Genomic DNA, 13,001 nt, shown 5'->3' on the forward strand with positions numbered 1-13,001 from the left:
GGGGGTTCTCTGAATAATGGGCAGTGTCAGTTACCCCCTAAGGATCTTTTGGGCTATCTGTAAAGGTGACATTCTTCCCACTGACCACCATGCTAATGATCTGTGAATAGAGTAATTTTAGAAGGAGTTCCCTGAAGACCTGAAAGTTTTTTCAAGGGTTCCCGCATTTTCAAAAGGCCAAGAAAGGCTGCTGTATACCCTGCAATTAGGGTCTCTATGTGTGTTCATCTTTTGCTTTTCTATCTCTTCCATTTTATTTTCTCTTCTAAAAAAAAATTCACAATGGGCAGAGATTTTAGATTTCCTTATCAAGAGTTAAAAAAAGCAGTAAATCTCAGATTGCTCTATTCATAAATCAGGAAATCTGATGGCCTGGTGGCAATCATCCAGGTCCATGTGTATGTCAGTAACTGATTGCCATCAAGGAATGTTTGAGGGAATCTCAGATTCCTTGTTTAATAAATTGAATAGTAGCCCCTAACCTTATAAAGAGGGTCAAATAAAAAAAAACTTCTATAATAGAACTGCATATATGCTATATATACCTGTATATATGTATAAATAATTTATTTTTTGTTAGCTAGCTGTGCACATCACTGATTATTCAGCCATAAAACACCAGATTGGCACAGATTGGCACATATTGGGTGCAGAACAGGTGACTGCAGGAAATTGTCACATCATGCTAGCCTGCAGTACCCCAAGCCTGCCACCAGATGTCGCTGTAGGGGGTTGTCCTAGGCGGAGCCGGGTCTGTGCAGTGCCGGGCGATGTGAGCGGCTCGTCCGGTCTGATCACCGGAGACAGCGGGAGGATCGGAGCGGCTGGGTGCCGGAGGAAGGCCGCTCCTGGTAGGAGAGGCCCCGGGGGTGACAGGCTGGACATGCCGAGGTGAGGGATGCGGGGGAGGCCGGGAATGGTCGGTCATATGCTTGTTATTGTTGTGCTGGGTTTGCTGAGCCTGGTGTCTGCATGGAGTTTGTAGGAAGCAGAATACTGCATGGTATAGATGAGGAGATGGGGTGATTGCTGGGAATGTGAGGTCAGATGTGTATTATTCCTGTGTCTGCAGAGAGGCAGCAAAGCTCAGGTAAGGAATGGTTCCAGGGAGATCTTCCAGGGTAATTTCCATGGAAGCGGACCGATGCCAGAGGATCAGCATGAGAGCATGCCAGCAGATCGACCTGGGAGGGCGCTACTGCTAGTGGGTTGCCATAGAAGTAGCGTGATACCAGCAGATCACCATGGGTGTGCATTTATGCTAGTGGATTACTGTAGGTGCATGCTGATCACCATGGCGGGGGTGCTGACGCCAGTGGATCACCCTGGGAGCGTGCTGTTGCCAGTGGATCACCCTGGGAGGGCGCCGATGGTAGTGGATCACCCTGGGAGGGCGCCGATGGTAGTGGATCACCCTGGGAGGGCGCCGATGGTAGTGGATCACCCTGGGAGGGCGCTTATGGCAGTGGATCACCCAGGTAGGTCGCTGATGCCAGTGGATCACCCTGGGAGCGCGCTGACGCCAGTGGATCACCCTGGGAGCGCGCTGACGCCAGTGGATCACCCTGGGAGCGCGGTGACGCCAGTGGATCACCCTGGGAGCGCGGTGACGCCAGTGGATCACCCTGGGAGCGCGGTGACGCCAGTGGATCACCCTGGGAGAGCGCGCTGACGCCAGTGGATCACCCTGGGAGAGCGCGCTGACGCCAGTGGATCACCCTGGGAGAGCGCGCTGACGCCAGTGGATCACCCGGGGAGCGCGCTGACGCCAGTGGATCACCCGGGGAGCGCGCTGACGCCAGTGGATCACCCGGGGAGCGATCACCCTGGGAGGGTGCTGACGCCAGTGGATCACTCTGGAAAGTGTCTCTGTAGTGGATAACCCTGGGAGCGTACTGATGCCAGTGGATCACCCGGGGAGCGCGCTGACGCTAGTTGATCCTCCTTTTTCTCTCAACTGGGCTTTGTAGACTTTTTCAGGCTGCTTTCCTTGGTTGAATCTATTTTTTTGCTTTTCCAATTCCAGTGGATTACCATGTGGTGATGCCAGTGGAAGGTCGCGGCGTGCAGTTTTCAGAGGTCAGTGGAAAACGTGTGACCTTCATCAACATTCTAACAAAATTCTTCAGCATAACTTTTCAGGTTTCATAAATACCTTATTCAGATCCACTGACATCATGAAAAGTACACTGATGGGGTAACACCAAAATAACCCCAATGGGTGGATGTCAGTCTGGAGGAGTGGGCATTCCTAGGTAGCTTGTACTGGCATGCAGAGTACCATGGGTAATGCCAACATGTGATGCCAAGTCTCCATGATTGGAAGAACTGAAACCCAATGAAGGAAAATAATGGAGCCAGAATAGGAAGTAAAGGGGCTTTAGATGATCCTGGATGTCCTTCAGCTAGAGAATGAGGTGAACTTTATCAGATTTGCTGCAGATTCTAATGCACAACCGTGCGAGAAGTAAGTCTGCAATTCAGCTTGAAACAGGCAGGATCTCATGTTTTGTTTCCTCAGGTTTGTGACCCGGGCTGTGACTGTTTCCATATGTAACCTTCTGTGTCTTGCAGGGTGACTGGATATGGAATACAATGACAAGCTGGCCAGGTTCCGCCAGGGTCACCTCAACCCTTTCAATAAAGCGAGAGAAGAGGAGCCCTGTGAGAACGGAGAGCGGGTACCTACTAAAGGTTGGTATTGCCAGGATGGGAACTTACCAAAATTCTTCCCATACATTTTCTGCCCTCAGTGCTTCCTGTGACCAGCCCCCGCTCATGGTCTACATTGCACTGGGTGACTGGTCACCTATCCGCCTTCTTGCCCCTAAATACCTTTGCCTAAATATATTGCTTTGTTTTGATCCGGCAGCCCACTAGGTCCCCAGCACTACCAACCGCCAATCTACAGAGGCACTTTTATTATGAGGGACCAATCAGAAGTGAGCTTTTAGACCTTGCCTGCCATAAGATGAGAGCTGATTGGTCAGTAGAAGTCACAGCGTCCCTCGTTGCTATTTGTCCCACCAGTTTCTAGATTTATAACTAAGCCGTTCTTCTTCCAGATTCCCCACCAAGATCCCCTCCTCATCCGGAGCCTGAATTGCGCTGCACAGACAGAGTGATGGATCTGGGGGTCTCGGAGGATCACTTTTCCAGGCCAGTGGTAAGTAGTGAGCAGCTTCCTTTTTTTTTAGAATGACATACAGCTGTGTAGTATGGGACTTACCTGCACCTGACATTTAGTTTATCCAGGTGCGGCCTCTTCTACTTACCCCAGACTGACAAAATATAGCCATCAAGAATGAAGAAAGAAGGTCCGGTATAAGAGTTAGAGCTTACACAGGGCTGGGACCTCTCCCCCTTGTCATGTGACAGCACTGGGTACCTGAGCAGCCAATCAAAATACTCCAATGATGTCCTTATATTCATGGCCATCTCATGGCCCATTTTGTGTACTGAAAACCTGTTGATCCTTCCGGAATTCCAGCTTGAGCTTGCTGGTCCCTCTTCTAGCTCACCTCCCCTTTGAACACCTTCCCTTTGAGATTTAGTTGTAACAAACATCTTGCCGTAAGGTGACAACATTTCCCCCATTGATACAGTTCAGTGTGAGCGTTGTCACCCCAGGATTGTGTGTGTTACTGGCAGGATCAGCAGGGTTACATAAAGAATGCAGGCAGCACATTTAGAGGCAGGTGAGCTTTGATAGTTTTCATTTTTGGGTTGTGACGTTCTTATATAACCGTGTTTGTGCTGCTCTGACTGTGCCGTGTTTATTTATAGTCATGTTATATAATCACAGTCTGGTTTTCCCCGCAGCTCCCCTTTTGTAGTTTGGTCTTGATTGATCCAATTAATATTTCCAGTGAAGTCCAAAACCACGTGAACGATATTCTGTCCTTGTATTCATGGGATGGGGTGAATCTCGGGGTAGAAGGGAGCACACGATTGGTTCATCTCCCCTCCTAGTGTGCGTTAATTCCCCCACGTACTAGATTGTAAGCTCTTTGGGGCAGGGTCCTCTCCTTCTGTGTCACTGTCTGTATCTGTCTGTCATTTGCAACCCCTATTTAAAGTACAGCGCTGCGTAATATGTTGGCGCTATATAAATCCTGTTTATTAAAAACAATATCCTTCATACATTCAATTTGTAATTACAATCAGAATTTACCAACATGTCCGATCAAAAATCCAAAAAATTGCATGCTTCTGATTGGTCGGCTGTGGAATTTGTTTTCAGACACACTTTAGATGAGATTGTTCTATCAGATCACAATTGTCCCATGTGTACGGGGCTGTATAATCCCTCCTGATTGGAAGGCTGATGGCGGACTTTGGCCAATCTGATACCGACGATGATTATGAACACACATACCCTACGCATTCCGCTGATAATAAAGCGAGGAAAACAATCATTTCTCTGGTTCAGTTCCAGATATGTGTTTGTGTATTTTGTAGACGGCTCTGGGCATGTTCTGTTTTATTAACCCATAGGGGTTACTGTCTACAGATCGCCCCACTGAAAGGTTTTTATAGCTACAGCCCCGGTAATAAAGTGAACCTGTCATTAGAGTAGTATGGAGGCTGCTATTTTGGATCTCCTAAAATAATCCTTGTTTCCTGGCTGCCTCTGGCTTAAGTATTCTGATCCGTGAGAAGGACGTGCTTGGCCATCACAGAGCCATGGAGTGGTGTCTTTACACGTCCGCTTTCGGGGGTGCGCAGATGAGAAAAGTCACAACTTCTGGCATTTGTAGGAGAGATCATGATAAGTGCCATTGTGACAAAGTGACAGGGTCTCTTGAAAGCTGGGTGACCCATTGATATTCATCTTCATAGGTCTACCCTGCCCTTCTGCCCCCATCATTGCCAAATACTCCTTGTCAGATGGTGTCAGAGCTTACACGGAGTTGATCTCTGACCTCCATCATTTAGGCCTAAAGTGGCTCTAGCCCCAAATGGGCATGTGACCCCTTAGGCATGGCATGTGACCCTTTGGGTATGTGACCTTATAGACATGTGACCTCATAGGCATATTGTTGCACCTACACCAAAAAAAAAGGAGCATCAGGTAAGCTCTATGGACAGTACAAGTAGGTTGGGAGTTCTTTTGTAACCTGGACCCAAACCAGGACTTTCACCCCTTTTGTCCCAGCATGCACTGCTCTGACCTGAGGGACCAATCACCAGGCCCTTAAGGCTTTTTCCCATAACCTTGTTTTTTTTCTCCGACCTTAGGGCTTTTTCCTGGCCTCGGACATCCAGCAGCTGAGACAGGCGATAGAAGAGTGCAAACAGGTGATCCTGGAGCTGCCCGAACATTCGGACCAGCAGAAGGACGCAGTGGTCAGACTCATCCATCTCCGACTCAAGCTGCAGGAACTCAAGGTAAGCGATGGAAGGGATGGAATAATAGGGAGACACAACAAGGGGGACAGGAAGTGACCCCCAACCCATACAACGATCCTGACCTCTTCTCATGACATTTCCTTCATTCAGGACCCCCATGAGGAGGAACCCAACATGCGGATCATATTGGAACATCGATTCTACAAAGAGAAGAGCAAGAGTGTGAAGCAGATGTGTGACAAGTGCAGCACCTTCATCTGGGGCCTCATCCAGACCTGGTACACCTGTACAGGTATAGTGATAGGACACCTGCATTGTCTTATTCAAGTGTACCTGTCACAGGGTAGGACAGCTTAGTTCAGGGGTCCGCAAAGTTTTATGGCCACCAGGCCAATTATGGGGTGGGCAGGAGCACACTAGGCCCAAGCCGCCCTTAATGACTCCGCCCATTACTAGGGAACGCCCCCTAAAGTGAAATCTCTCTCCTCCGTATACATTGCGGAGGGGGCGGCACCAGAGCTCCAGCGGCTCCAGCTCAGGTAGTTCCTAACGTCCCCTGACCGATCTGCCGGCTCCGGAGCCGTGGGTTGCCGGGCGGCATTAGTCCGGCCAGGGGGCGTTAGGCCGGAACAAACTACCGATTAGGCCGTATCTGGTCTAAAGGCCGGAGTCCGCCAACCCCTGGATTAGTTTGAGGGTGAAATCACACATTTGATGGAAGCCATTTATGGAAAAATAAACGTTTTTAGTTTTCAATAGATTAGAGAAGGGTTCCAGGTTCTCGATCCAGGTTTTATTACTTTCTGTGTTCCCATTGGTGGAATAGATCCTCCCTTTGCCCTGGTTGCCATTGCCAAAAGAAGGGAAACTGTTGGGAAATTCAAAATGCTAGACTTGTCACCAAAACCAGAAGTAGGGTCCAATCTTCCAATGGGGTCACTTGTTTTAGACGTGAAGCTATTTCTGGTTTTCTCTTCCTGTTGTGTGTCCTGGACAGGAAGGTAAATTAAATATTGGTGATTTAGAATTGCATGTAGACCCACTGATGATACCACTGGGTTTAAAATAAGGCATCTGTTAAAAACTGAACTTATTTTGCAAGCATTAACCTGCCCGTTGCTGCTCTCGTTCCTTAGGTTGTTACTATCGCTGCCACAGCAAATGTCTAAATCTCATCACTAAGCCCTGTGTGAGGTCAAAGGTCAGTCACCAGGCCGAGTACGAGTTGACCATTTGTCCTGAAGCCGGACTGGACAGCCAGGATTATCGATGTGCAGAGTGCCGAGCGCCAATCTCTTTACGTAAGTAGTGAGGATTTATCATGTTGTGATATCTGGATCTCAGTTTACACACACAGCTGAATGACTCGAAGAAGAGCGACCCCCCCCCTCTCATTGTGATGGGCTTTCCTAATAGAAACCCAATCATGTATTGCACACAACCATGGAAATGCATTACAGTACTCAACACAGAATTTCCAAGCTGGGTGGTGACCCCTGTATTGTCACTCAACTTATCAGTAACCTCCCAAAAACAGCCGGGTGATTGCTGAAAAGTACCGGGTGGTGCGCCCAGTTAAAAGGGGCTGGGGAGATCACTGCATTGTATTCAACACTTATATAAAAATTAGAATTTTATGTACACAAAAAGAATGATAATAAATGTCAGTTTACAAGCTGAATAATTTTAAAAGAATAATAAAAAGGTCATGTGATCTCTTTTAATGTACAATGCAATGCTCTTTCATTGTTAAAGCATGACTACACCATTTTTTACTTTTTACCAGGCGAGTTCCTTATTGCAGAAGTGATGTTTCCCAATCTTTGCATATTGAGGCTGTAAATTATTTTTTTCACTTGGCTAGTAATGCAATCCAATCCTAAAGTGACAACATTCACTCAGTTATGCTAAATATAGTAGCAGTGTTGTCACCTTACCATCATCTCTTCTCTATAACACTGGGACCTCAGCTGGAAACTGACTACAGCCCAGGAAATTTCTAGCAATATTAATGGTTAGCATTTAATAAGGGGGTTATATTAAAACACTTTCAATGGTATATTTAACTAAAAGATGACAGGAGAAATTCATAGTTGAAGGTTTACTTTCTCTTTAATCCAAGAACAAGCTGTGTCCGTATAGGAAAGTTTAGTATGCTCTGTTTTTTCAGGGTTGTCTTCATTGTTTTATATACAGGTACTTCATCCAACGAGGCTCGCCAGTGTGATTACACCGGACAGTACTACTGCGGAAATTGTCACTGGAACGACCTCGCCGTCATTCCAGCCCGTGTTATCCATAACTGGGACTTCGAGCCACGAAAGGTAAGCATGGAGCACACGTAACCCTGGGCCTTGGTGTATATCATTGTCTCAGTGTTCCCCCAGAGCTTCCCTGAGCAATGGGGAATTTGTACCTCTCAGGTCAGTTCAGGTGACACCAATGATCATTTTGGCTGTAAGGGTGACATTCTTCCCAATGGCCGGCAGTGTAAGAGGAATTCTTCCCACTTGGCACCATGCTAATGTACTGCGAGCTGTGGATATAGAAGGGGTTCCCTAAGACCCGAAAGTTATTTCAAGGGATTTTCTATAATAAAAAGGTAATAAAAACACCAGTTTAGGGTATCATTAACGTTGACGAGTGATTTTCTGTTTCTTTCCTCCATGTCTCTCAAGCTCATCAAAAATGAATAGAAGCTGCCATGAAGGTTCCATATCTTCCCTTTAAAATACCTTCTTAGCCTCTTGGTGCCGTTGTAATGCAATACACTGCCTCCTTTATCCCACAATGTAATGTTTAGCAGCAGTCACAGCTTCTAGTTTAATGTGAACCTACATTTGCCTGTGCTGGAGAAGTGTTGTTGCCGGAGTGGCCATTGCCAACCAGCATTGCTTATACATGGGAGCAAGATCACATAGTCCACATACTCAGAAGTACCAGACATTTCTTTGATCCTATTAGCCAGTCATAGCCAGGGGAAGAAAAAGTGTGTGCTAGGGAGAAGGGGGGTAATGGTTGTTCTTCACTCCACACACAGACTTGCTTTAAATGGATCTAATTGGTCTATAGCAGGGGTCAGCAAACATTTTCGGCTACTAGGCCATTTTAGGAGGTCAAGAAGGCACACTAGGCCGGACACTCTCTCGAGTCCCGTGCTGATGGCTCTGGCTTCCACCAGGAACGCCCCTGAAGGGAAATCCCTTTCCTCCGCAACGCATACGAAGGAGAGGGAACGCCCCTGAAAGGAAATCTATCTCTTCCGCAATGCATACGGAGGAGAGGGAATGTGCTCCTACCCCGGCAGCGGAAGTGTTAACGCCGGCAATGGTAAATAGGGAAGGGAGGCATAACAAGGAGGCTCAAGAGCCGCTCCAGAGCCGCGAGTTGCCGACCCTTGCCGGCTGGGATTAGGCCGGATCAGCCAGGGGGGCGTTGGGCCAGAGCACACTACTAGCTAGGCCGTATCCGGCCTAAAGGCCGGAGTTTGCCTACCCCTGGTCTATAGGGAAGAACATGAGCAATGGGTATAAGATCCTATGCATACATTTATTTGACAACCAAATGAAGCAGAGGGATCTTTTAGCCCATCTGGTCTTTTTTCAAGAATTATGGGTGGCAAATATGACCAAAGAGCCAAACCCAGGTCTGAGATCCTAATTTTGCTCTAAATCTCTAAATATGAGCTATCAATACAAAATGTTATCTTTACCTCCAGGTGTCACGGTGCAGTATGCGGTACCTCGCTTTGATGGTAAACCGGCCGGTGCTGAAGCTGCGGGAGATTAACCCTTTACTATTTAATTATGTGGAGGAGCTGGTGGAGATTCGGGTAAGTCACACCAAGTGGCTAAAAAAACTAAACATACAAGCCTGATTTATTAAAGCTCTCCAAGACTGAAGAAGATAGACTAACCTGGGTGATCCAAAAGAAGTGAAATGGATCTGGTCCAGGATTGAAAACATTTGCCAAATAGGAAATTATTTCATGAAATCCATTCCAGATTTGCTGGATCACCCAGGTTCTGCTATGATAGTCCATCTTCTCCAGTCTTGGAGAGCTTAAAAAAAACAGGTCCAATGTGTTGGGGTGGCACACGTTTGTCAGGATATATCAGGACTAGACCTTGGCATTCTTATATGAAGACTGCGGTCTGATTAGTAACCATATCTCCCAACCAGCTCATTGCTGTCCTCCGGCACGGGATAGTCTCTGTTTTCAGTTGGTGACACTAGGGGAAATGAAATGCCAGCAGTTTCTCAATGTTGTCACTAGCTGACATGTATTTGCCATATAAAGAAGTCTGGTGCTGGGGTAATGTAATATTTTATAGGGAAAGAAGAGGACATGGAAGAAAACCATAACATACCGTTTTGTCTTGCAATTGACAAGTGTTTTGAATGCAGGTCCTAATTGTTAATACAAGGGGGGGTTCTTTATTAACTTCTAAATACACCTTCATGGTTGAACTCCAGGCAAAGGGTTGAATGCAAAGATTAAATAAATATATGGGAGCCGTCAAATAGAGTTCTAGTATTCACACAGCATTGCCTACAATTCCGTAACACTTACAGGTCTTTTTTATCATTTATATTGTCTAGTTTTCTAACATTTGTAATCCTGCCAATATACATTGAAGAATACAAAAACGAAAGGATATGGGACTTTAACGGCAGAATATATTCTAAAAATTGTCATAAATCTTTTATTTCCTTCATTAAAACACAACAACTAAAAAATACATGTCTCTTACCCTGTACGAAATTTTAGGAAGAGTCTAATTGACATTCTAACATACATGGGCTGTATACATTGTACACATTACATATGTTGAGATCATCCAACGCGTTTTGCAGACTGTCGCTTCCTCAGGGATGTAATTGGTACAGCTAGTAGATGTATCAGCACTACAACACGATACAAAAAACAATAAATATAGTTTCATTGTATACATAATTTCTTCAACATCGCCAATTTTACAGGTAATGCTTCTCCCCCTAGTCTGTGATTGGACAGTGAAAGTAGAAGCATACCTCTGTTATCATGTCCTGCACTACTGATTGGCTTCTTTATTTACCAGGGACAGTTTTATCTTTGCTTTAGTGGGTTTGGAGGAGTCAGAGACCTGCACTGGTTCAGTACTTATACTAATGGCTTTAAAAAAAAATACTTTAATGATGCAAAAATGTATTTTTTATTTTTCATCCGAGAGTTGCTTTAAAAACTATGGGGCGGAGTAACTGCTGATTGGGTTCATATATTTCTATCTTCATCCAACAGAAATTGCGCCAGGATATCCTGCTAATGAAGCCGTATTTTATTACTTGCAAGGAAGCCATGGAGGCTCGGCTGCTTCTACAGGTCAGAAAGGGTTCATGCTGTAAGTGGTTAGCAGTGCTGAGGTCCTGGGTTCAGATCTTACGGGGGATATTGTCCTCATGGAGTTTGAGATTGTAGAAGAAAACTGTCACTAATAGGAATTAGTCTGAACTTTTATTCTTCAGTCATTATAATGTAGTAGTGCAAACTTTACTCATGGGGTTTTCTTACTTTTTAACTGTTTTCTTGTATTCTGTTCCCTTCAGCATATCGGTATCAGGCTGAGGGTTTTTTTACCCACCAACAATGGCTGTTTTTGGAACTTTGTAGGGGAACTAAGAAAAAGCTTTACGTGCAGAAACTTTTATATTAAGAACTGAATTTAACAAGAAATCTGTGACAAAGCAAAAAAATGGGCCTGAAAACTAGGAACAAACACAGTCGTGCATTCAGAGTTTTCAGCTGGAAGGGTATATACCATTGGCACATCAAGGGGCACGTTTTGTGTGCACATTACGGTCACCAAGGGGGGAATTGACAATTCTGCCCTCCTGCCACAGTCTAGACAATTTGACTAACAGTGTGACCAAGTTAGAAGGACTGGGCACCAGCTGACACTAGATTGGCATGCATTGTTATTGTATTCTCTCCCTGTCACAGTGTAAATAACAACACACACATCCATCCCTGAATGTTAAGGCTGCTCTTTTTTATACTCATGATTGAAAACCTTTTTTTACAAAAAGCTGGTTTTCCTTTATTTCAAACCATTTTCAGCCAGCATTTCATTATTATTTCTCTGTAAAGTAAGCACCAATGTGAAGAGTTGCTTGTTTTCTGTAAATACCCGCTCTACATGTCATCACAGCAGTGATGAGCTAGATGGTTGGTGGACTTTCTGATTGTGGGAAAAAATATATGTAAATTTGTCTAATTCAGTAATCAGGGTTTGGATGGTTTCCTGAATTTTGTGATTGCTCAGAGACCTGCATGCAGAAAAAATTAAATTACTTAATAAAGCGTTCTCATGATTCAGTCATCACTGTGATTGAGAATTTATGTTTGTTTCATGGCCATATTGTGCTGTGCTTACACTCTCTTCTGTCTGCAGCTTCAAGACCGTCAGCACTTTGTGGAGAACGATGACATGTACTCTTTGCAGGATCTCCTGGATGTTAGCAGTGGGCGCCTGGGCTGCTCTCTGACCGACATACACACTATGTTTGCCAAGCACATCAAGCTGGACTGTGAGGTAAGAAGGGATCGGAGATGTCTGTGGTGGGGTGTAGGGGGGTGAGGCTTCCATTAGGAATTTGTGAATCTGAGTTTTCTGTTCTTGTCCACAGCGCTGTCAGGCTAAGGGCTTCGTATGTGAGCTGTGTAAGGAGGGGGACATTTTGTTCCCATTTGATAGTCACACATCTGTGTGCCAGGAATGTGCTGCTGTGTTTCACAGGTGAGACCCAAATGTAATTACCATTGTTATGCTCTGGCATTCTGTGGGTGCAGTGTTATGATCTGGGGTGCATGTTGGGTCAGTGTTATAATCTAGGGTGCCAATGGGGGCAGTGTTATGAATTGGGGTGACTGTGGGGGCAGTGTTATAATCTAGGGTGCCAGTGGGGGCAGTGTTATGAATTGGGGTGCCTGTGGGGGCAGTGTTATGATTTGGGGTGCTGTGGGGGCAATGTTATGATTTGGGTGTCTGTGAATGCAATATTATGATCTTTGGTGTCCATGGGGGGCATTGTTATGATCTTTGGTGTCCATGGGGGGCATTGTTATGATCTTTGGTGTCCATGGGGGGCATNGTTATGATCTTTGGTGTCCATGGGGGGCATTGTTATGATCTTTGGTGTCCATGTGGGGCAGTGTTTAGATCTGGGTAGCCTCTGGGGGCAGTTATGATCTGGCTCAGTGGTCGCCAAGTTTTAGACCTCACGGACTACTAATTTCAAGGACCCTGAACCGCTTATGCACGGGAAGCCGTGTGTCACTCAAAGGGGAGAACATTTTCCCCAGAGTGACCAAATGCCAAAACCTGCCCACTCATTGCAGGTCTGAGCCTGCTAATAGGAGAGTGGGTGGGTTCTGTCCAGAGACACAACCGGCCCACATCCCGAGCCTGCAATTCGTACTGGGAACATGGTCCCTGACTCTGGCCGATGCGCCCCCTCAAGCGGGGTCCTTTTCCTCACCCCCCTGGGGTGCACTGGCCAGAGCCTCGGACCACCAAAATTTTCTCACTGGCCACAGGTTGGCGACCGCTGGTCTGGGGTGTCCATGGGGAGCAGGGTTATGGTCTGGGGTGTCCATGGGGAGCAGGGTT

At 46.0% G+C, this 13,001-nt stretch overlaps 1 protein-coding gene across 4 annotated transcripts in view; it reads left to right on the forward strand.

Moving 5' to 3' along the window:
• The window catches only part of DEF8 (differentially expressed in FDCP 8 homolog), an 18,530-nt gene that overhangs the window by 2,572 nt on the left and 2,957 nt on the right, over positions 1–13,001 (forward strand). Inside the window, exons 1-12 of one of the 4 annotated variants that reach the window (XM_072422605.1) lie at positions 637–891; positions 2,575–2,694; positions 2,873–2,985; positions 3,066–3,166; positions 5,242–5,391; positions 5,503–5,644; positions 6,489–6,653; positions 7,549–7,676; positions 9,071–9,184; positions 10,634–10,714; positions 11,784–11,924; positions 12,019–12,128. In XM_072422605.1, the coding sequence (XP_072278706.1) occupies positions 3,125–3,166; positions 5,242–5,391; positions 5,503–5,644; positions 6,489–6,653; positions 7,549–7,676; positions 9,071–9,184; positions 10,634–10,714; positions 11,784–11,924; positions 12,019–12,128 (1,073 nt within the window). In that variant the 5' untranslated portion in view covers positions 637–891; positions 2,575–2,694; positions 2,873–2,985; positions 3,066–3,124. Of the gene's footprint in view, positions 1–559; positions 892–1,825; positions 2,468–2,574; positions 2,695–2,872; positions 2,986–3,065; positions 3,167–5,241; positions 5,392–5,502; positions 5,645–6,488; positions 6,654–7,548; positions 7,677–9,070; positions 9,185–10,633; positions 10,715–11,783; positions 11,925–12,018; positions 12,129–13,001 lie in introns of those variants that run through there. The other 3 variants (XM_072422602.1, XM_072422604.1, XM_072422603.1) reach the window with 3 other exon arrangements.

This window comes from Pyxicephalus adspersus, chromosome 9 (assembly GCF_032062135.1).
Source record: "Pyxicephalus adspersus chromosome 9, UCB_Pads_2.0, whole genome shotgun sequence".
Lineage (NCBI taxonomy): Eukaryota > Metazoa > Chordata > Amphibia > Anura > Pyxicephalidae > Pyxicephalus > Pyxicephalus adspersus.